General features: G+C 43.0%; 1 protein-coding gene across 1 annotated transcript; it reads right to left on the bottom strand.

Annotated features, from left to right (window-relative positions):
- Positions 1-2,441: 2,441 nt before the first annotated feature.
- Positions 2,442-21,826, bottom strand: GLRX3 (glutaredoxin 3). Its single transcript, XM_072339877.1, has 11 exons — positions 21,684-21,826; positions 18,391-18,499; positions 15,771-15,845; positions 14,978-15,179; positions 9,210-9,382; positions 9,048-9,109; positions 6,414-6,471; positions 4,933-4,985; positions 4,223-4,262; positions 4,044-4,136; positions 2,442-2,634 (listed from the first exon to the last, which is right to left on the bottom strand). Exons 1-11 carry the CDS (start codon positions 21,752-21,754, stop codon positions 2,584-2,586), a joined length of 987 nt encoding a protein of 328 aa, XP_072195978.1. The 5' UTR covers positions 21,755-21,826; the 3' UTR covers positions 2,442-2,583.
- Positions 21,827-23,238: the final 1,412 nt, after the last annotated feature.

Raw genomic sequence — 23,238 nt, 5'->3', positions numbered from 1 at the left:
AAATCCTTCACCCAGAGCTGTGCTGCCCCAGCCCTGGAGCTGCCCAAGGGCACAGCTGGGCCCTGAGAGCCTGAGCTGGGCGGCAAGGGGGGTACCCAGACTATGGCAGGAGGGGGTTGTGAGGGCTGGGATCCCACAGTCCTGTGATTCTATGACCACCCCAGTAACCACAGGCAGCTGTTATTACTCTTTTCTTTTCAACTTGCCCGTTGAAAGAGCAAAAGCAAAGCCCAAAAGAGTCCGGGATCCCCTTTGCAGGCAGTTACCTATGGGAGAGCCTTTAAAGAGGAACAGAAGCACAGCGCAGCTGCGCCCTCTGGCGGACGGTCGCCGCAGTGCAGGGCTGCAGGCACAGACCCCCCCCCCGCAGCCCCTCACCGCCCCCTTCCCCAGCTGCACAGCCCCAGCGCTCAGCCTGAACCCACAGGGAGCTGCGGCGATGCAAAGAAGAGGCAAAAGGCCGCGGCTTACTTGGAGAATTGGTCCCAAGTATCACAAGTTCTTTCATGCAGGAGACCCCCAAGAATTAAAACGGGCAGCCCACAGCCTTTCACGGCAGGCACTCAGGCAGCACCATCCTCTCACACTTTGACGGGAAGCCTTCATAGAATGCAAAGGCCGAGACTGTCTGCAACCCATCCTTTGCCAAAAGAAGCACAGCAGCCCACGCAGACCCCAAACCAGCTGTGGGGATGGAACTTGAAGCTTTAAGTAAAACACCACTGGTCTCTTCCACTTCTCCTTTAGCACAGACTTGGGTTGGATCAGGCACCTGTTATCCCTACAAGGCAGCAGCAGTGCATGAGCCACGCTCCTCAGCAGCACAGGAATTAAGGCTCTGGCCACACGGCTGCAGTTGTCCTCAAGCACATCTCATAAGGATTTCTCACCTTCCCCTGTGAGCCAGGAGGGAGCTCAGGCAGCTGCGCCCTGCAGCCAGCATCCTGCAGTGAGCCCCTTCCCACCACCGAGAGGCAGCCTGCAACCACACATCACAGGAAGCAGCAGCACCGCAGCTCCTCCTCCAAGCAAACCCAACCAGAATTACAGCTGCGGGACAGCAGAGCCCATAAATGGGGCTTGGTAGCAATTCTGAAGGTAGACAGCTACAGGGGTGGGCCAATACCTGTGCAGAAACACTGCTGCTTCCAAAAGCATTCAAACAGCACAGCGTAAAATCCAGTCCTAAGAAACACCAAAGTCATCGTTTCACTTTTTGCCAACCTCAAATGCAAGTCATCCCAATTACAAACAACGCCGTATATTCAAAATACTGCTAGCTACCGAAGTTCAGGTCTGCAGTTTGGCAATGGGAAAAGTTACTGCCACGCACAGCTGAGGAGGTTCAGGCACATCCCTGCCCAGCAGGGTTTTATACTCAGAGCTTATCTTGCTCTTCTTCACATTCCAGAGCTCTCAAGGAAGAGTTTCCTTGTCTTTATTGTGCGTAGCCAACGCACTCAGATCAGCTCACTTCTATTCACAGCTAGAAGTCAGCAGCTGATATTGCTGTCACACAGAGCAGCCCGCATGCAGCTAACCAGAAACACGTCATTATCTCACAGACAAAACCACCCTTTGAAACAAACAGCTCAATAGTCCCAGTACAGAGACCAGGATCTCAGACCACGAGCCAAAAGGTGTTTCCCCTTGAAGAGAAACACCCTCCATTGGTAGCACAAGGAGTGCTGGATTCTGATCTTTGTTGCTGCTGTGCTTGCTTTTTCCAAAGGTATAATACCTGAAAGTGCCCTTGTGCTGCAGCTGGTGAAGGTCAGCACACCGGATGGGTTCTATTTCTGCTACAGACACTGAAAGAGAGATTAACAACAAATCTAAACCTCTGAGTACCAAAGGATTCACGTGCTAACACAATCAAACTGCAGCAGTTGTAGCCCAGAAAGCAAAGCTCTCAACACCGACAACTCAACAGATGCAACACCGACAACACACCAGAAGACTGGCCTAATCATAGTGTTTATTGCCTCACTTCTACTGGAATTCAATCATGCCCCAAAGCTATGTTAAAATTGGTCTAATATTAACAATTACTGTACCTGCTTAGATAATGAAGACGCATGTACGCAGCTGAAGCCCATTAATAACAACTTCCTAATGATGCATTGGATTTAAAGTTTCAGCAGCGTTTTTCTCGCTCACTAGACGTGAAAACAATTATTAGCAGGGACAGAAAATGATTAAGTTCCATACAAGACACACTCCCATTAATATTTTCCTAATGGCAGATGCAACTTAGCCCTATATAACAGTGCAACAGGCAGCGCTGCCATTACTCGGTTCTTAAACACCTCGATGCAATGAATCCATTAGGAAGTATAACAAAAACCCCAAGCTCCTCTCGCATTATACTTTAATTGAATGTGAAGATCTTGGCATGTTTGTCCCTTCAGTGGAAACACACACCGTCACTCATAGCAGGGTCTTGTGAAATACACTGAGTGAGCAAGAAGCCTTTATTTACTTCTGCTTAGCTCCACAGGGTTAAGTCATATATTGTTCCAATACAATCTAGAAATGAGGACTTGTTCAAAGTACTCCAGTTCCCACCGCTGATCCTCGGCGTTAATTTTCTCCCTTCAGAACAGGCAACAATTCACCGCTTTCTTTCAGTTCCTGTAAAGAAATAACACCCAGCAATTAGTCACTGTGTACGATTTGCGGTCACTGCAACACCATTTCAATAGGGATCCATTACAGATGCATTCAGCCAGCACTGTGGGGATGAAGCAGATGACCCACTAGAGGTCCCTCTAGACCAAGACTCTTTATAAAGTTCATAATGTCATCTTTAAATTCTGCTTTGGAGCCACCAAGCCAAAGAGGAAGCTTATTTAGGGAAGCCTTCAAAGCAATTACTAGTTAGCAGCTTGACCAGGTAAATCTCCCACTATATGCCCCCCTTGTTCTAAGCACACACTGAACTTGACATCCAAAACACTTCCCACGAGCTGGGAAAAGAACTACCATGCATTGGCAGACCTTGTTACAGCGTGTAACTAACAAGACCGAGTCGTGAGTTATAACTAAGAGGGTCTTGCCCACATTATCCATGTGGTTTAATTCCCATTCTAAGGCTTTAACTTATCAGACAGAGAAAACCATGGGATGGTTTTAAAACAACATACGCTGTGGAGTATGTATTCTTCTCCTAAATCTCAAGAGAAACAGCTCTGAGTTTTATTTCATATTACGCTATGTAATAGAATGCATTTTAAAGGGCTGACAACACTCATCTACCCATACAATTCGCTGTGAACCAGCAATGCAAACAGACAACTTATATTTAAATGCCAGCAAGACGAGCATTGCGCAGCACCTCTGCAATGCCCCAGACTACACTTACTGATCACTGAACTCACCCACACGCTTGTTAAATAAATAAAATTAAAGTAATCTATATAATTTAAGTAAGACCAGTATTTTTAGAACTAAATGAGATTTATTGATCGCGTCTTCCCAAGAGTTGCAGTGTCTGAGGAATTGGCTATAAAGCATTCAGACAAGAATGGGCTCCAGAGTATTTTGGGCTTTAGAACACAGTGGCTGCTGTTACAGAAATCAAAAAGCACAGTAACAGATGCAGATCTATTTTTGTTGCTCCAGGCTCTGTTCAAACAACTACAATAAACTTTACTTTTTTTCTAGGAATGAGGCTGTTTGCTCGGGAAAAAAAATGTCTCACCCACCTTATTGGAGAAAAGCAATGTCGGAAGTAAAACAAAGAAGAGAAACCTGTAAAAATACACCTACGGGGGAAAAATGGGTCTTTACAGTAACAGTAATTGACTGCTGTCAAGAAAATACATTTCACTGCTAAATCTTGGCATATGAGAATGCTAGAGATTTAGAGCTCCTTTCAAGCGTTATGTTGAGCTAATGGAAGTCACAGGAAAAGCATCCAAGCCATTCAGTTCCAAGACCACGGGCTGTTACACAGGAATTTCTGTATGTTATGGGCAGAAAACATTTTTACAGCGTTAAACAAGTGGCAAATTTACATCTCAAGGTCCTTCCATTCTTACCTTAACAATATCCAGCCCTCCGACAAGTTCCCCTTTCACGTATAACTGAGGATACGTTGGCCAGTTGGAGAAGGTTTTTAATCCTTGCCGCACCTGAGAGAAACAATTTGTAATGTAAACTTCAACTCCAGTAGGTAGAAGCAACAATGAATTCCACGATGATGGAAATACTTTATTACCTCTTCATCCTCCAGGATGTCAAAGGTCTCATAATCGACACTAGAAGGAGAGAACAAGAAAGAGACTGTAAAAGGAGGGAAGAAAGTCAGCTCCTTATGCATGAAGAACTAATATAGACAAGTCTAGTTCCATGGCCAGCTTCTCAAACTTATTTCCATGCTGTGCATTGCTATATACAGCTTTCTAGTTGTCTGTTATCTGAAAAGGAAAAGAAAAACCTCATTCTAACATCCAGTTATCAAGACAACTGTTTAACCTCATGCTAGCAGTACACACAAAACATGGGTTTATTCAAGGAAGGATGATACCAATCTCTCCTGCTACAGAAGGAGCTGCTTTGAGGAAGAAAAATTGAGACTATGTGAGAGGTTCCAAGATTAAGAAAGCTGATCAAGAGGGATTTCTAAGAGGAGCTCCTTATCAGACTGGGAGGATTTCTTTAATGTCAACAGCAAACAAATAAAACGATCCACTGTTGCAATAATCTGTTTAATCAGAACAAGACCGTCACTATGAAGCAGTGCTGAAGCACTGTAATATCTGACCATGCTGTGTCAAATGAAAGCAGTAGGGATTTATACGATGGGTTTTACACAGGGACACTTAGATACCTCTGAACAAAATAACAACGTCCTGGCAAGTTTTCCACCACTGTTTTCCCTGTTAAAACAGAATCAGCTTCCTAAATTGATTAAAAAAATGTACATACCCAGTATTGTTCATGATTTCTATGATTTGCTTGCTGAATCCACACTTGGCAGCCTAGAAGGCAAAAAACACATTAAAACATTTCTGCTATATTTGATCCTCTAAATTCCAGCTCAAGTTACGCTATAGCTGCTATAAATTTGTTGCTAATGAAGCCCTACTGAATGAGCAGCACCACTGATCCCTTACTGGTGATTTAACTCCACCAGTAGCTCAAGCAAAACCAAAAGATGCAAAGCAATTTGTCCAAACTCTTCCCTTCTTGAGGAGTGAGGTTTTAAAAGGGACAGGAATGCATCTATTGGAAAAGTCCAACTAGTCCAATTGCCCTGCAATGAACAGGGATTCCTACAGCTCAACCAGAGCTCAGGGTACCATCCAGTCCGACCTGCTGGTCATGTTTCTTTGCATGCAGCCCAGGTTACAGTCAGCTTTAGGGCTGTAAGGACACATTGCTGGCTCATGCCCAGGCAACATCCAACAGCACATCCAGGTCCCTTTTGGCAAGGCTGTGCTCTATCCTTACATCACACAGCTTGTATTGGTAGTGGGATTGCTGTGACCGAGGTGCAAGATCCTGCAGTTGGCTTTACTGAATCTCATGGGATTATCCTGGACCCACTGCACAGCCTGAGTTTCTCTGGATGGCATCACCACCACTGCTTTAGTGAGTCAGCATAACCCACAGGGCTCCAGTGGCTATGAAACAGCTCAGAAAAACACTCTCACAAGTCTCTCTTCCAAATAGACCTAGAAGGTTTAGGGAGCAAATGAGAAAATAAAACAGAAAGACAAACCACATCAATGAGATCAGTCCCCCTACCTCTATCGCTTCTAAATAAAATAGCCATACACAACCAGTAACTATAATTATGGCTTAGAGTGCACAGAGTACAGAGTACATTCTAATAGTCCCATGAAAAGTTTAAGCTTGGTGTATATTTTAAGCCTCAAAAAAACATTTGGCAACCATCTTGTTTTTTTTTCCAAATGCAGCTGTGAAAGCATAATAAAAACCAGAGAGATTGAAAAGGACAAGACATTCAATCCAATAGAGAAACTCCTAAGAACACCTAGTCAAAGCTGAAGTGTCAAGTAACAGTAAAAGTGCATGCTCCAAGCAGGACAGATATTAGCCACAGCATTCTGAACATCAGAAGAAAATCCATTATCTGTGAACACAATCAATAAGCCCAGACCTAAACGACACACACACACACACTTCTTCCATTCATTCCTGCGTTGCAGATCAATTGACAGATGTCACTATAACCAGAGAATTTCATGCCTGCTCTGTAAAAATGCAATCAGCATTTCAGCAGTAAATATTTCAATCGGGTAAAAATACAGACTGCTCTATTTCCTACAGAAGCGCCAAATAAAAAGAAGACAAATAACTTCTCAGAATCACTGGTTTTTATTAAGCAAAGGAAAGAAGGTAACTTGCTGCTTAAGTGCTGCAGAACACTTTTGTAATCTTACCTGTTTGTTTCCCTTCATAAAAAGCATTACAGGAGCTTTGTTTATCAAGCTTTTAAGCCTACAGGAAGGAGGGAACAGGAAGACAAAACAGCTCAGTTATTATCCATGTGGAAAATAGCAACTTATCAAATGCATTTAAAGCAGTGCTATGAACACTCCCATTTATATTGTTTACAGTAACTTTCATCGATAAAACTGAATAATCTTGTTACTTTTTGGCAATAACTTACATTTCTAGATTGGTCTTTAGGTATTAAGTAACGAAATTAGGAAAAAACATATCTAGGATGTTTCCAACACAGTATCTTTACATAATGCTTCTTATTCTCCATGTAAAACACTCTTCTGCAGAGTAACAGCCACACACAGTGCCTGCAAGTCACACAAGCACCAAAGACAAATCACTAGTGATATTCAGGAATGGGTCCGTTTTGCCCCATCGTGCCCTGTCTTTCCTTCTCCTTTTAGGAAATGTGCTCTGTGACAGTTGATGGGAAGAGCCTCCAGTCCAGCTGTTAGCTAACAACACATTACTCTCTATAGTACACATGGCAGGAGGTCATATTCTCTAAAATGCAGAATGATCCCAGACCAAAATCCAGGATCTCCACAAAATAAAAGAAAATCAAATTCTTGGTTGGTGACCCACAGAGTGTTTGCATACAAAGCTAAAAGCAGAAGCTCTGCCATCCAAATTGCCTCTAGCACAGGGAACAACAAGTACACCAACTGCTAGAGCAATTTCCCCTAGCAACAGATCTGCTCATAGAAAGCAAGCTGACTTCCAGAGCCCATTTTCCAGGCTGATTTCAAAAGAAGATGCAGTTCACTGATGGGAAGAGATCAAGCACTGTGTAAAGGAATATCACTGAGTATTAGATAGATTCTACTACTAATTTCCTTCATTTTATTAAGTCTTAGGGATGTTGGACCAGGTAGCTGATAGCTGATAGCATGAATGTAGTCTGAAAGAGATGTGAAGTGTCCCAAAATTATGAGGTTAGCTACAAAGAATAATAAAAGCGTGTAATAGTTCTGAACTTCCCAGTTATCACATGAAAACACAGCTCAGGAAAACACTGCATGATTTACCTGCTAAAAAAAACACCTACTAAATGATGGAGAACAAACCAGGCAATGAGGAGCAGACTGCAACTCACATGATGCTTTTTTAGCCAGTTTGCCTTCAGGTTATTTCTACATCAACATGCGATAAAATCAAGAAAGACTTCACACAGCTGTTCAAAAGCTGATGCTGCTCCCTTACGGAGATATCTGCTATACCAGTGACACTGATACATTAAAACACATTAGCTAACGTGGCAAATTAGCTTATCCGCCCCAAGAAGACTAAGCAAAGCAAAAATCAGGCATGAATTCAATGAAGCTGCAAGCTATCCAAGCTTGAAGAAAGGAGACTAGAGGAAGTTTACTACAGTGTGTTAATAATAAGATGGAAACTATGTAACTTTTAGTTATTACTTAATCTCAAGCTGCAACAGGTAAGTTTTTGTGTGGTCCCTGTGAGACAGTTTACAAATTCTCCTACTAATGCAACAACATCCGAACCTCTACCACATTTCAATTGAAATGGGCATTCAAAACTACACAACTGTCCAAGTGCACTTTATTCATGCAACAAAGTGGTCTGCGTTGAATTAGTTCTCTGCTGGGATGAGGAGCAGAAGCAGCCTTATCTGGTGGTTTGCAAAGCTTACTCTTATCAGTCTTCAGACAACAAGTGGGAAATCTATGCTTACATATTTGCCTTGAAGGCACAGGCAGTCCTCCTGGTAAATCCCCCTCAGTTTGCATGTCTTAACAGCACCATCCACACAAACTGGGGGGAAAAAAAGCCACACATCCTAGCATCTTCTCCAACAGAACCACCCCTCAGAGCTGCACTGCCTGGGGCATGTCAGAATTTCAAACAGGTGCAAACCTTCAAATGGGAAGGTTAAAGGAGGACAAATTGGTTTCCAGATATTACATCTGACCCAGGATGCTGCATTTCCTACTGATGTAGCATAAGCTCACGTGGCCAAGGTGGGAGAAAACATGAACTGAATGATATGAACAACCAAGAAAAACAAGGAGAGAAACCTGAGGTTTTTTGCATGCATTAACATCATGAAGTTTATGCCAAATAAAGATGGTGTAAGTTATTAGTGTGCTCAGAAGAGGACTTCTGTAGTTCTCTTTAAAGAATAAATTCCTAAATCTATCTGCTTTCATAAAATAGTACAAATATAATTGCAAGCAAAGTCTGTAAGAACAGTATAGCTTAGTATTTTTCTACAGAAAAGATGCTTACTACATAGAAAATGGAACATATTAAACAACTTGAAGTCAGCAGGAATGCTGTAATTAGAAGAAAACTTTGGTTTCTTGAGCAGTTTGATGTAACGGAAGGTGTTCCTTTCCACAGTAAGGAGTTCGCAACCAGATGGCCCTTAAAGATGATCTTCAAGTCTCTCCAACTTAAACTATTCTACGATTCTATGATTATCATCTGATAAAATCAAAAAGTACCAGTTTCTACAGGCTGTATATAAAGGTGCTCACCTGTTAAATTGAAAAGAGAGGACACCTCGAAAAATGACCCCCTTACAATACTGACATAACACACCATACCTGTCCTCTAACTTCTGCGCCTTCGGACAGACTGTGTCCAGTTCTCCAGAAGCCTCAAGTTCCTAAGGAGACAGGGGAGGAAAAAAACCAGATGTAAAACCAAAAGAACCCAAAACCACACGTTTCTCACAATTACCAGAACTAGAAATTTCTGTTTCTAACCTTGATAATATCAAGTCCACCTATTAGCTCTCCAGCTACATACAACTGTGGATAAGTTGGCCAATTAGAGTATGTTTTCAGCCCCTGACGAACTTCTTCATCAGAAAAAATATCAAAACTGCTAAATGAAATACCGTGTTTGTTCAGTATCTCCACCATCTGTTTGCTGAAACCTGCAAGAAAGAGGAATTACACAGAATTTTAAGCACAGTACTGCCATATCCGTATTAAACTTTATTCAATAAAAATACACAATTCTCTATTAATAACCTCAAATGCTATAAAGCAGAAAGAAGCATATTATTGGGATTACAAAGCCTAAGTACACGGACAGCTGGCTGAGATAGGAACTTCACTACATGCAGAGCCACCCAATAACCTTCATGTACGTGTCTGCTGTTTTATCCCTCTGCTTGCATATCGCTTTCTTTAACTGTCAGTTCTTCCTCCAGTTACCCTTCTTCTACACCAAAAGGAGATGAAGGTGACAAACCAAGCAGGAATCAGGATTCAAACCTGCTATTATTTCACTAATTTAACTTAGAAACTTGGCTACGCCTGGGCTTTTATTTTGTCTTAACTATTTTTGCTTTAAGAGTATACCCTTTCCTACTTCATGCTAAGAGGCACATTCCTTCTGGTCTCTTTAAATCTTACATTCATGAGCACTTTCTTTTATTATCCCTGTGACCACGTGCACAATATGCTTTGTTTTCTTTTCAGGACATGAAGCCATGCTCTGATAGCACCGTTTCAGAAGCACATTAAAGCTCTGGCTACTACAGTACAAACATTTCAGGTATTACAAATTCTTGCAGCCAACCACAGAGGAAAAGAAAAATCTCTCCCTTCTGTACCTGACAACACTTCTCCTAAGAAAATCATCACTTTATATGTAGAAAACCACATGCATGACAGTTCTAGCGTCTCCATTCATAACCCCACTGTTTCTCTGTTTGCCCTGCTACGAAAACTGCCAAATATACAACAACATTGAAACGTTCTGCAGCTCTGCTGCCTTCCTAAGACACAATCCTTATCCTAAATATTCCAACACCTCCTGCAGTTGCTCTCACACTCATCCCTTCTATTGACATACATCCTCCTACATAACTTGTAGGGCTTGCTAAAGTAATCCATGAGAATCTGCCCATGAAACAACATGATGATAACGTATGTTTCATTTCTTTGCCAGCTCATTCTGCATCAGAGTCAAATGTCCTCGCAATTCCACCAGTTCCCTAAAAGAACTCCTACAAACACTGTGCAGACAAATGAAAACCTCTACACAAGTGTTAAATAAAAGACAACGCTTCAAGGCTTTAATAAAGGAAAGAAAGATATAAAGAAGCTTTAAATGGGAAGAAAAAAAAAGAATCAGAGGGCCGCACAAAAGTAACCTTTGATTTCAGCTCACACGACCACCTATTAGTTTTTGAAATATGGATTTTTACTATAGCTCTCTGCAGTTTCCACTGAACGTATTGAGATTTGAAATAGCAGTGTTTATATGGATGGCATCTAAGTTGCTTTTCTTTCTACAACTGGAGTGTTAAGTTCATGTACAGCCTGAAGTAAAACACAGATTCTATTTTTTTTTCCCCATCCATCTGGGAGTTCATTAGTAAACAGCTAAAGGCCGACTGCTGATGGTTATTCCATCACCAATGCATTAACTCATTTCTACCGTAAGAGACGGGGCGGGGGGAAGCTTTATTTTAGCTGCAGGCAATTACATGCAAACTAGAAAGATTGATCGGTTGTGTTTCATTTTGAAGGGCTATGGTAGCAGCCTGGAAGTGTTCTGCTTCGGGACAAAGTGTCAGAACAGCTTTAGTTTTGTAACAAAAGATTTGAGGCTGAATTTCTGAAGAAATACTACACGAGAATCACGAGTAATAATTAAACTGCAAACGAAACACTTTAAGCAATTACCTGGAAAATCACAAGTGCCACTCCAGCTACTGCAGTGATAAAAACTGCCTAAATAAACGACTTCATCAATGAAGCTAACAAATACTTCCACAGGCCGAAAGAATCTGATGAAGCAACACAATGTACATAGCAATCACACACACTTGCCAATAAGCACTCAGCCTTGCTTTACACTATGCTTAGCTGGCTTTTCCAGTGAGGAAATCACAAAGTAGACAAGGCCTCAAAATCCACTGATTGGATAGGGATCCTCCCCTGCTCACCAACTGCATGAAAGGCATCTGGTTTATTCTTTGCATCAAATCGATATACATCACAAATGTCTTCTTTCAACAGGCATGGCTCCTTTCATTCAATTATATTTATATTATTCCTACTGCTGTTATAGCAGATCTGTATTATCTTTGACAAACTGTTACATTATCTCAACTTGAAAGAGGCTTTGTTTACTCCAGGATGTGAAAGCCAACTTATTGACATCTCCCAGCTTACTGCCAGGAGCCGTCAAAGCAGTCTAAAGCAAGTATAATATTTAATTACAAAATTAAGAGCTGTAAGTTCAGATTATTTTCTATTGCACAATGTTTTAATATATACATCTATTCAGGCAAGGACCTCCAGTGCATTTTTCAAGTTTGAAGAAATATCTACTTTATCATGTTAATACAAGGCAAGCGAGCCTGCGTTATGCCCTTCATCTGCTTTCCATACTGGGTTTATTGCAAAGAAGCAAACCTTAGCTTTGATGTCTATAAATGTTCTTTTGTTTGTGCTTTTGTGCTTTTTAATTCAGCCTCACAACTCTCCCACCAACAACTTTAACACACAAAAATCCTCCCTTCTCCCTACCCAAAAGTTCTGCCTGGCATCCTGCTCACTGCCCTCTGGGAAACCAGCAGCACCAGAACAGCAGGCCCACTTGCAGCACTGCTACATGCACATCCAACACAGCTAAATCCAAAGCACAACATCTGCATAACCTAGGCTGCAGGCACCCCTAATGCATCCACAAATATATAGGGCTCATCAGAGCAGTACCTTATTACATAGTTATTATAGGATGTATCAATAGTTGCATTTCACAAACCTACTTCAGAATAAGTCAAAATTCTAGTTCCTAAAGGAAAAAAAATCTGTAATTCCTATGACCACATGCAACTTCCAAGCACCTGCAGTTACACTGTTACATAGCAAAAAATTATAGATACATAGATGCAATTTCATAAGCTCACACACACAACACCTAGAATCCCTAATACACAACAGCACAACATGGAAGCTTAGAAATCCAGGGTTATTCCTCAAACTATTCCTGCTGAAATCATACTGGCACTTGTTAAAGCAGTGAAAGGAAACAACAGACTTGTAATGTGAAAGGGACATAAAGGGAAAAACCAACTGTGCAAATACTAATACAGAAGTCTGATGCAGTTTGGGATGCCTCTGTGTGTACAGGACTACATGCCCTTGTTCCTCTACAACCTTCTTACAGCAATGAATGGTAAAGTGGCATGTGCACATTTAACAGCAGCTGGAATGCTGTGTAGGTACTGAGAGCAGAGGCAGTAAGAAAAGAGGCACACAAGCCACACAAGTGCCTGTGCTGAGCTGCCATGCTCCTCCTGCCCAGCCCAGCATCACCCATCTGTGCAGCACGTGGCCCAGGCTGACACACACCCAAAATGGCACTTCTTCCCTTTCAAATATTATTTCCTGACTTTTACATACAAGTTTTCCTTCTCAAAAAGGGCACCAAGCACTGTACTAAACTCCCTCCAATTACCGGCATTTGACAGACAGGCAGTTCTTCTCCTGCCCAATGCACACAGTGTCAGCTTCTCCCTGTAATTCCATCCCAATAGGCCCAAGCAGTAGATTCACTGTCGCTGCCACTCTGCTCAGCTCCCTCGTCTGTCAAGCACAGGTCATGACCTAAAGCTACCTGAACTTAATGAAAAGGCTCTTATTTACTCTATGGACCCAATCCTCGATTTCAATAAGCAGTGCTACAGACACATCTCTGGAAATATAAACAGCTATCCTGTAACATGCTGCCTGCACGGATACAATGCAAAATAGCAGAGGCTCTTTTGTAAGTCACATAGCACAAGTCTGTATTATCTTCACCAAATCAACGTGCTCCAATTTGCATCTTTCCAAATTGAAGTAAACAGGGTGTGTAAAGTCAGTTCCTTCCAGGTACGTGCACAGAACTGTACACAGTGTTTCTATTCAGTTTCTGGACACATTCCAATGGAACACCCAAGAAATGCTACAGAAGCATATCTGCCTTTGAAACTTGTTAGCTAAATCTAATACTCAAACCATTATGAGATCTTCCATGTGTGGAAGATAAGCAGCATTAGCACAGCGCAAGGATGTTTGGCAACTGATAGCACATCCCTAACTCACCACACCATGCCACCAGCTCAGACCAAGCATCTGTGGGCTCCTGACTGGCAGGACGTGTTGAGCCCTTACCAACCACAACAGGGGTCCAAAGTTTCATGTACCAGTTTAACTTGGAGCAGCTCTCTCTTCATTGGTTCTGTAAATATTTGCTCATTTCCAGCAGCTTGGACTGTAAGGAGTTACCATTTCTAGTTCTTTTCTGATTTTCCTGTTACACTTAGAAGTTCCTTCAACTTTTTGGCCCAGCAATATAGTCAGCACAACTTGCCTTATAGGAGGCATGCACACATAGCAAAGGAATCCAATCTTAGACATCTCAGCATCAGCTGCTTCACAAAAGGAACTGCAGACATTGCAATATTTCATCTCTAGACCAATACGGTGAGAGAACAGAGACAAGTCAATGCAAGTTCCCCCCCTCCAGCTGTTCTAACCTTTCTGTTTTATAATTTTATAACTAAAACATATTGCCACCATCCCCTGAATAAGAGCTTCTCAGTCTTCACACTTCAAGTAAACATTTGAGGGATAAGTGATGAGGAATGGTTATTTTCCCACACTGCATTTTGCTCTTTGGTGTTGTTTGTTGTTTTGTTTTGGGGGTTGCTGGATAACTTCTTTTTCCCCAAGATGGGATATGAGGCTTAGGGAACACTTACACATGAAAACAACAAACTAAAAGTTGAAAATTCACTTCACTATGGTATCAAAGAGAAACACTGGTAAGTTAGAAGCAGACTGACAACTGAAAACAAACTACAGATGTTATCTTGAGACTGACCCCAGAAGGCAGGCCAGGCAGAGCATCAGTACTGTGCAGCAACTTCTTGAGACCACCCGAAGGATGGCAGCTTCATGGCACCTAACCTTGCTTTTCAATATTTGTTTACCTGCTTTCCTACAGATCAGCACTAAGTCAGCTGGGAATCAAGTGCTCTTAATTCTTGTTCACTGTTTATAGACCTAGGCTTAAGTAAAAGCCTTTCCGCTGTAGCAGTCATGCTACTGTCTTTCAGTTTTAACAGCTAGAGTAGCTTTGGTTTCTTTATCCAAAATGACAACGGTGATTCTGTTAGTTAATTCTTGTTATACCCCAAATTGAATCATTCCCTTCAGACTATTTGACATTTTAACTGGTGAAATGGTACACAAAATACGTAGTGACTGAACATGAGGAATGTCTAAGGATAGCCTTGCACGTGTTCTTCTGACAGCACCTAATCTTCATGATGCCATTTCCTAAACTGAAGCAAACACACAGCAATCCTCTAGCTGTAGATAAGCAATATGATGGTACCTCTATTAATGCTTCCAAGTATGCATGATACCACTGAGATGTAATTCCACAGTCCTGAGTACACCTTAAAAGTAGCCTAAAAGTAGCATGGCCACATTGAACATGAACTTCAGAAAATCCTTACCACAGCGAGGTTCTTTTGGAGACCCTTTCATAAACAGCATGCAAGGGGCAGCATTGATGAGTTTCTTCAGACGCACATTAAGATCTTCTTTTGCACTGTCATTAGAACCAGCAGAAACTGAAGTGCTGGACGCGTGGCGCTGGACTTTTTTGGTCAGCTCTGGGGCATGAGCACCATCTAATCTGTCAACTTTCTGAGAGTTCTAAAGAAGCCAAAATACAGGCACATGTTAAAGGATGACATTCAGAATGTGTACTGTCACAAAAAATAGTAAAGCCACCATATAAAATACAGGTTTTTGGGGTAGATTAGCGCACTGATCTCGTAGTCAATCAACCTTTAGTTGCAGCAGACTCAAGGCCCATACCATCCTGTTAGCTAGCTACTCTTAATGCTAGCAAAGCTTATTATTAAAAGAATGATAAAGGAAATAGCAAGAGTTTAATCATCACAGGTAAATGCAACCCATAGAGACTTGTCATTTCTACCACAAGACCGTCAAGTTTTTCTTTTTTTCTTTTCTGTCATGCTGTAACACTACAGCTAGGGAACAATACTGAAGAAGTATGACAGCTAACATAAAAACATGTTAAGAATTCCAAAGCAATTAAGAAATCCCTGTAAAATGGCACATAAAAAGGCATACAGAAATGACTCTTAGGTTCCTCTGGATAGGTTAGATCAGACACGCAAGTGTTTCTTCAGTGAGTTCTCAACAAGTTTCTGCTCTTCTAGCAGCATAAAAAGTACACATATTAAAAACTCATTTTCTTTTGAACCTATCTTCTCCTACCTTAAAGAATAAGAACGTTGGAACAGAACTAATTTCGTATTTTTCAGACACTTCAGGCACAGCTTCAGCTTCCAGCTGGAAAACAGCAACAAAGAGAGAAAAAATAGTTTTATTTTCATAATCTCCTTTCAAGTTGGATTGCGGATGTCAAACCTGTCTAAGACGTTCTTAGAGATGTTTTATACATTTAAGAGGGAATTTGATGCAGAAGTTTGTGACATATTTGCATTTAAATGAGACTCACCGGCATGTCATCCACTGAGCCTACAGTGTCAAAACAGGTTCAGAGGTTTTTATTTTGTTGCACATTTCAAAAGATGCCTGGAGGCTGTGAAGAAAATTTTTGGTGCACTGGTGACCTAGTAAATTTTCAATCATATGCAGCTACTACTATATTGAAATCCATAAATCATTGACCCCAGTTATGTCATGATTACAGTGCTTATTTTCTGCCCACAGCAATTCTTGCTGTTTGCTCTATTGACTAATTTCAAGGGGCAGTACATCACGACTGACTTTTGCAGCCTTCTGCAAATTACGAAGCAAAAAAGGAGTGTTTCTTCAATAAGCTACTGATGCCTACTACATTTTATTTTTAACTCCTACAACGCTACTGTGTATTGAATGGAGAGCTTGTTTAGATTATCCGTTCTAATTTTATTCACCCATTAGAGACATGCCTTGAAATTATACAAAGTAGTAATTCACTACAAAAACATACCTTTTAATTGGCTTAAATTGATGATTCGCTATGCATGAGCTAAAAGCTGACATGAGTGACAAGTAACAGTATGAGGCTTTAAGACACTTGCTCTACAGCAACTGCAGAGTTAATGGTAAGGGAGAAACAAGTGTTAATGGATACGTCTCAAGGAGAAACCTGTGATCCAGCACCTAGAAGAAAAAGCCTTTCAGTGTTATTCTACAACCCATACGGTGACACTTCAGGGACAAGCACTGCAAGCTACTCAACAGCTCACTCCTGCCCACCCATCTGTCCTCACTGAGCTGATTTAGAGATAACTGACAGTTCTCACTCAACTGAAGGCAGCAGACCTTTCAGTGTTTGAGCATTACAGAATCACTACATGTCTTGATTCCCTCCAGCTCAGCAGGCTCTTAAGGAGCTTCCTCAACACAGAAGCAACTCAATGGAGTAACTCAGAACTGTGAATTGAAAACTGTAAATAGATTCTAATTAGCTGTTGCCTTTTAAGCATTTCCATAACAGTAATTTTCTTCTTCAGTACAGTTGCCTACTTACCCACTTACTTGTTTTCCACTCCAGTGGAGCTGCACACAGATTTCACATTTCAATATCTTGCTCACCTCAGAATCCCTTTTCAACAGACTTTTTCTAACAATTTCTCAATACAAAACAACTTAAGCTAGACAAGAATCTTAGAACTAGGACATGCAGCAACGAAACTGAGGAATTACATTTGAAAAAGTTTCAGCAGTTACTGTCAGTTCCGAAGATCATTTCCTTATGACTTGCTCTACTCTAGAACACCAAGGTTTCTGACTGGCAGGGTGCTGCCCTGCTCTTGGTTAGCCATCCAGAACCATCAGATGAGCTAACAGGCTCCTGCCTGGGAAAAGTCCAATCTTGGCTACTCTGGAACACAGACAGAAATTGCACTGAGCTGTCTATTCCATTACTCCCTGCCTCCACAATCATACAAGTATCTCATTAGCAAGAAAAAGTTGTTTTAAAATAAACAGCATGCTGTTGGAGTTTGTTCATTTTCCCTTCTACATTGCCTCTCTAGGATGTGCAAAAGATGTCATAAACATACAGCAGCTCACTGATGAATCAACCACTTGGTGCTAACACTACCCTCATCTCAGAGTGACAATGCTGCAGAAACATAAACTATCTCCTCTTTAATCTTCAAGAAGATTGCTGTTCTTTTTATCTAAGCACCAGACAGAAAATTAACTAAAGTATCTGTTTGAATTCTACGATCTATGTAGCTAACAATTATCATGAGAACAAACAAAATCTGTAACATGTTTTAGAATAGCACTGTTTCTAAATTAACCTGAAATCCACAGATAAATAATAATCATGCTGTAAAAATATGGCTGTACACAGAAGGGAAGATACCCAAGGAGGCTGTGGATACCCCATCTCTGCAGGCATTCAAGACCAGGCTGGATGTGGCTCTGGGCAGCCTGGGCTGCTGGTTGGCAACCCTGCACATAGCAGAGGTTGGAACTGGATGAGCATTGTGGGCCTTTGCAACCTAGACTACTCTATGATTCTATCAGATGTTGCAGGCACAAACTTAAAAGGTTATTTGTTAGATAAGTAGCTAATGGGAAACATCTCTTCATTGTATTTTAGTAAGTTTATTTTTATTTTTTTTCCTTTAAGTACTAAGATAAAATGAAGGCACTGTCTATGGAGTATCAGGTTTGGAAAGAAGAACCTGAAAACTTTCATCCGACACATTTTTTGATGCATCTTTTTCATATATTCAGCTCTGTCTTCAAACAAGTCAAAGCAGATCTTCAAAGACAGCTGCACTCACACACTGTGACATGCCATTCACACATCAAACAGCAGCTCTCCTCTGTTCCCAGCGCCCCCAGCTGCCCAACCTTGAGGACTTACCTGCACAAATATAACCTGTGTGTGTTCCTTCGCTAGAGTGGCCATAACCTCATTCATCTGAGCGCACTGGGGAGCCCATGGTGCCCAGAAGTGGACAACTACAAGTGCTCTATTAAAAGAAAAAAAGATAAAAGAAAATAAGTAACAGCATTTAAGTAACAATTATGCACTGTAGAGGTTTCATTTGTCACAGACATACATACACAAATCTGTGTCTTCCTGGGAACAAAACTGTGTAAGTAAAACTAGGAACATTTTCTATGACTTAAAGAGAAGACAACCTCACTGCTTTTTCAGGAGGATCAACAGGATCAACACCCAACACTTCTGTTAAAGCAACACAATAGAAAGAAAAGATGTACTTTAATAGCAAAGAATCGTTCTATAGGAATGTCAGACAGGAAAAAGAAGAAGCAAAAAGACTAGAGATGGGGTGAAGCTACAGGAGGCTGCTTATGAAACACACATAGGCCAAGCACTTGGAATCTATCCTGGAGCTCCAAATGCCCCACACCTCCAGCCAGGCATGTCACCCCTCTACCCTGCACCTCCAGCCATGCACATCACTCCACGGTCCTGAACCCCAGCTCAGCAGCTTCACCAGTCTCCTCCATGCATTGCCACTGCTGTGCTGCCTCTTTGCTTTCCCAACAGAGAAAAATGACCACTTTTATTCAAGTCAACTGGGACTTTGCCAAAAATGCTCTATTCTTATGCTGAAATGCCACTTATTGCTTCAACTTCTTATTCCTCTTCAAGGTTTCCTTGAATCGTAGAATCCTTAGGGATACCTCTGAGGGCCATCCAGTCCAACTCCCCTGCAGTGAAACAGGACACCAAGGCCTGATCCAGCCTGACCTTGAAAGTCTCCAGGGATTAAGCACCCACCACATCTCTAGGCAGCCTGTTCCAGTGCCTCTCCATGCTCACTTAAAGACCTTTCTTTTAAATCTAACCTAAGTCTGCCCTGTTTGATCTTGAAGTCATTTCCCCTTGTTCTATAACCACAGATCCTGCCAAAGAGTCTGTCCTTTTCTTTCCTATAGCTCTCCTTTAGATACTGACAGGCCACTCACAGCCTTTCTCTTCTCCAGGCTGCACAGCCCCAGCTCTCAGCCTGTCCTTACAGGAGAGGTGTTCCACCCCTTGGACCATTTTTGTGGCCCTCCTCTGGACACACTCGTACAGGTCAATGTCTCTCCTGTGCTGAGAACTCCACATTTGGACACAGTGCTCCAGGTGAGGCCCCACCAGCACAGAGCAGAGGGGTAGGATCACCTCCCTCACTCTGCTGGCCACTCTGCTTTTGATACAGTCCAGAACATGACTGGTTTCCTGGGCTGTGAGGGTACAGTCCTGGCTCACAAGCAGCTTCCCATCCAGCGTTTGGTATTAATCAAGCACAGCATTTAAAGGTTAGTGAGGAGTGCAAACAGCAATCCCATCAAATCAGGTACCACATGGTACTTCTTGTGAGCTTAACCCAACAGGCTCTGATGACAGTGACAAGATATTTGCATTTCATTTTCAACTCTGTTAACCAGGTTTCCTTAAGTCAAATATCCCAGATAACAGGAGATAAAGAATACAAAAGATGTATTATTTCTAATCTACCTGGATACAGAAATCAGACTGATGCCCTAGAAGCCATTTATTGTCTTCCACCACCAAACAATGGAAGCTCATTATAAATGTCCATAGTCTCGAATGCAGCACCACAATGGTATAGGAACAGAAGCCAAGTTACCCGAGCACATACCCTCAATACTGAGCTAAATGCAACTCAGATGCAGAACCACTGAATTCACAAACCTAATTTTCCAAAGCAATTCCAGGAAACCTTGGTAGCAACATAATAGGATATATTCTACCTCTGTGCCAGCTCTGCAAGCTGAAAGGCGAGCTTGGGAGCAGCTGGGCTGCCTGCCTTGGCCACCAGCTCCTCCAGCACCTTTGTGTCCATTCTATGACTGAACACAGCCTTTGCATTTCACTGCCCACAACTGAAATCCCAGGAAAGGCTTGTTTTAATGACCTACTCTTTACTTATAAATGGGATTTGACAGAGTTTTCTTCCCTCAAAGACTCTGATCATGTGTCACTGCTCAAAGTGAATTCTGAAACTCATTAACACTGAAACTCTGTTTTAGCATGGAAACCTGTAATGCTCTTTTGGATGCAGTCTGTCTAGAGGGCAAAAGCAGCAGCAGGGGACAGCACAGGCAGCTCATGCAGCATCTCTCTCCACAGCTACCAGATCCTGCAGCCACACTCTGCTGAGACTTGTGCCAGCAAAGCCTAACGCTGCACAGCACGTGCTGCAATCAACTTCCTTTGTTGATACCTGTGCTTTCCTGCTTCATTATTTGAGTACTCAAATACAGTGACACTGTTTCAATTTCATTTTGATAATCTAAATGTAGAAAAGTATATTAAGATTATAAATAACTCCTTCAAAATTCTAATATCATCCAGAAAGGACACGATTTAACAAAGAAATAAATCCAATCATCACTCCATCACCATGACCACAGCAACTTCTTTTAATATACCACACCAAATCCACTTGGATACAGACAGGTAATGAATTAAAGATGTTACAGCAGTCACCACGCCTCTGCCTCCACAAGACAAGCGAAGCACATCACCAAGCCTGTCCTTCAGGAAGGCTCCTTTCATCATTGCCACTGTCAGACAGCAGCTCCTCCCTACCAAAGCCAACATACTCTGCACTGAAGGCCCAGCAGCCAGGCCTTCCAACTCAGAACTGCCACTCAATGGTTTGAGTTGGAAAGGACCTGGAAAGGCTACCTGGTCTGATGCTCTGCAGTCAGCAGGGACAGCCACAGCTCCATCAGCTGCTCAGCGCCCACCCCCTGCCCTAAGACCAACCTCACCTCTCCGGGCAGCCTCCGTCATAAAAAAACTTTTACCTTCTACCCAGACTAAATATCCCCCTTGATGTTTTAAACCATTTCCCCTTGCCTTATCACAACAGACCCCGATAAAGCCTTTGTCCTTTTCTTTCTCACAGTCCCCATTCAGTCAGATAGCCGCAGCCCGGGGGCCGTACAGCAGAAGGGCCCGCTCCCCCCATGTGCTCACCCAGCAGCCGAGCATTACCGACACCAAGGCCTACTGAGGCCTCACCCGCCCACGGGGCCCTCTCCCCATGGGGCCGCACCTCAGAGCCCGCCGAGCCCCGCACCCTCCCAAGCCGCGAGCTGCAGGAGCCCTTCACCGCAGAACCCTGTGCCCGCAGGACGCCGCCCCGCAACCCGGCCGGGCCTCACCGCTCCTTCTGCTGCAGCAGCTGCTGGAACTGCTCGGCGGAGCCCGCAACCATCACCTCCCCCGCCGCCATGGCCGCGCCGCAGGAAGGAGGAGCGACGCGGGATCACGTGGGAGAGCCGGACGCGCAGGCGCAGAGAGGGGCCGCGCTGCTCGCGCAGGTGCTGCCCGCCCCTCCGCGCATGCGCCGCCAGGGGCGGCCGGCAATGGGAGCCGTCGGGGGGCGTTGGGTCGGCGGTGTGTGTGAGTGGGAACGAGCCATGTCCATAAGGGGTCCTTGTTTATCAAGCGGTTCTGAAATCGAGACCGCTGGAAAACCCAACATGCCCTTATCCTGGTGCTGTTAAAGGCTCCTGCAAGTCTTCCTTCACAGGCCTGCGTTGCCAAAAGGAAATGGGGATGGAAAAGTGATCCTTCAACACGAGCGTCTGCCTTTACAGCCCACATCATCAGCCACAGCGGGTGATTTACAGCCTCCTGCCTTAATAGGGCTCGCCAGGCGTTTCCAAGGTTCATCTGGAAGGTAGAAACAAGGACTGCTGTTCAGAATGGATAGGCCCACTGAGACGCCGTCAGACCTAAATCTCCTTAACGCCAGGCTGTATTTCTGGGCATCCCATATGGACGAGTTGGCAGCACGGTCCCAAGGAAACCCAGGGCTTCAGCGGCTCCAGATTGAACAACAGGCAGCAGGCCAAATTAATCTGGCGAGGCTCCCGCAGTGCCCGGTTGATCTACTGCTCTGCTCCAGTTGCAAAGGACCTGGTGACGGAGGAGAGCCAGGCACAGGACACTGAAAGGGCTAAGATTGAATCTCATGATAGAGCCTGAAATATATATATATATATGTATATGTGTAATGATAAGCAATGAGCCAGGCACAGGACACTGAAAGGGCTAAGATTGAATCTCATGATAGAGCCTGAAATATATATATATATATGTATATGTGTAATGATAAGCAATGAGCCAGGCACAGGACACTGAAAGGGCTAAGATTGAATCTCATGATAGCGCCTGAAATATATATATGTGTATATATGTAATGATAAGCAAAGATATGGCCTGATGTTGTGTTTGGATGCACGGCACAAGGCTAAAAAATAATTGGTCCGGAAGAATCACAGAATGTATTGATCTGGGAGAGTAAGGGATGGTGTAGTGTGAACACTGTGAGGCACAGAGCAAACATTCTCAGCTGGGTTCAAGCTGTGGATGCCCCATCCCTGCAGGCATTCAAGGCCAGGCTGGATGTGGCTCTGGGCAGCCTGGGCTGCTGGTTGGTGACCCTGCACACAGCAGGGGGTTGGAACTGGATGAGCAGGAACACAAGAAAACACTTCTCAGTGTGAGAGAGGCGACACAGTGGAGAGGGATGAACATTGTCTTACTCAGGGAAGTATCTGCAGAGCCAGAGCTCGAGGTAATATTCATTCTGTTCAAGCGGGTGCCACTCAGCTCTGCACTCTGTGTGTCAGGAGGGGGTTTTTCTAACGCAGCTGACGTGTCACAAAATGCTTGTTTGATTATAGAGCATCCTATTGTTGTAAGCACATG

Source organism: Excalfactoria chinensis, chromosome 6, assembly GCF_039878825.1.
Source record: "Excalfactoria chinensis isolate bCotChi1 chromosome 6, bCotChi1.hap2, whole genome shotgun sequence".
Lineage (NCBI taxonomy): Eukaryota > Metazoa > Chordata > Aves > Galliformes > Phasianidae > Excalfactoria > Excalfactoria chinensis.
The sequence above is the reverse complement of the archived record's forward strand: the minus strand, read 5'-3'. Positions and strand labels throughout refer to the sequence as shown.

Coding starts and splice junctions, on each gene's coding strand:
- GLRX3 (XM_072339877.1), bottom strand. CDS start 21,754: ATGGCGGCGGGGGAGGTGATGGTTGCGGGCTCCGCCGAGCAGTTCCAG. Junction 15,180..15,770: donor CAACGTTCTTATTCTTTAAG/GTAGGAGAAGAT, acceptor TGGCTTCTTTAG/AACTCTCAGAAAGTTGACAG. Junction 2,635..4,043: donor GAGGGCTGGATATTGTTAAG/GTAAGAATGGAA, acceptor ATTTCTTTACAG/GAACTGAAAGAAAGCGGTGA.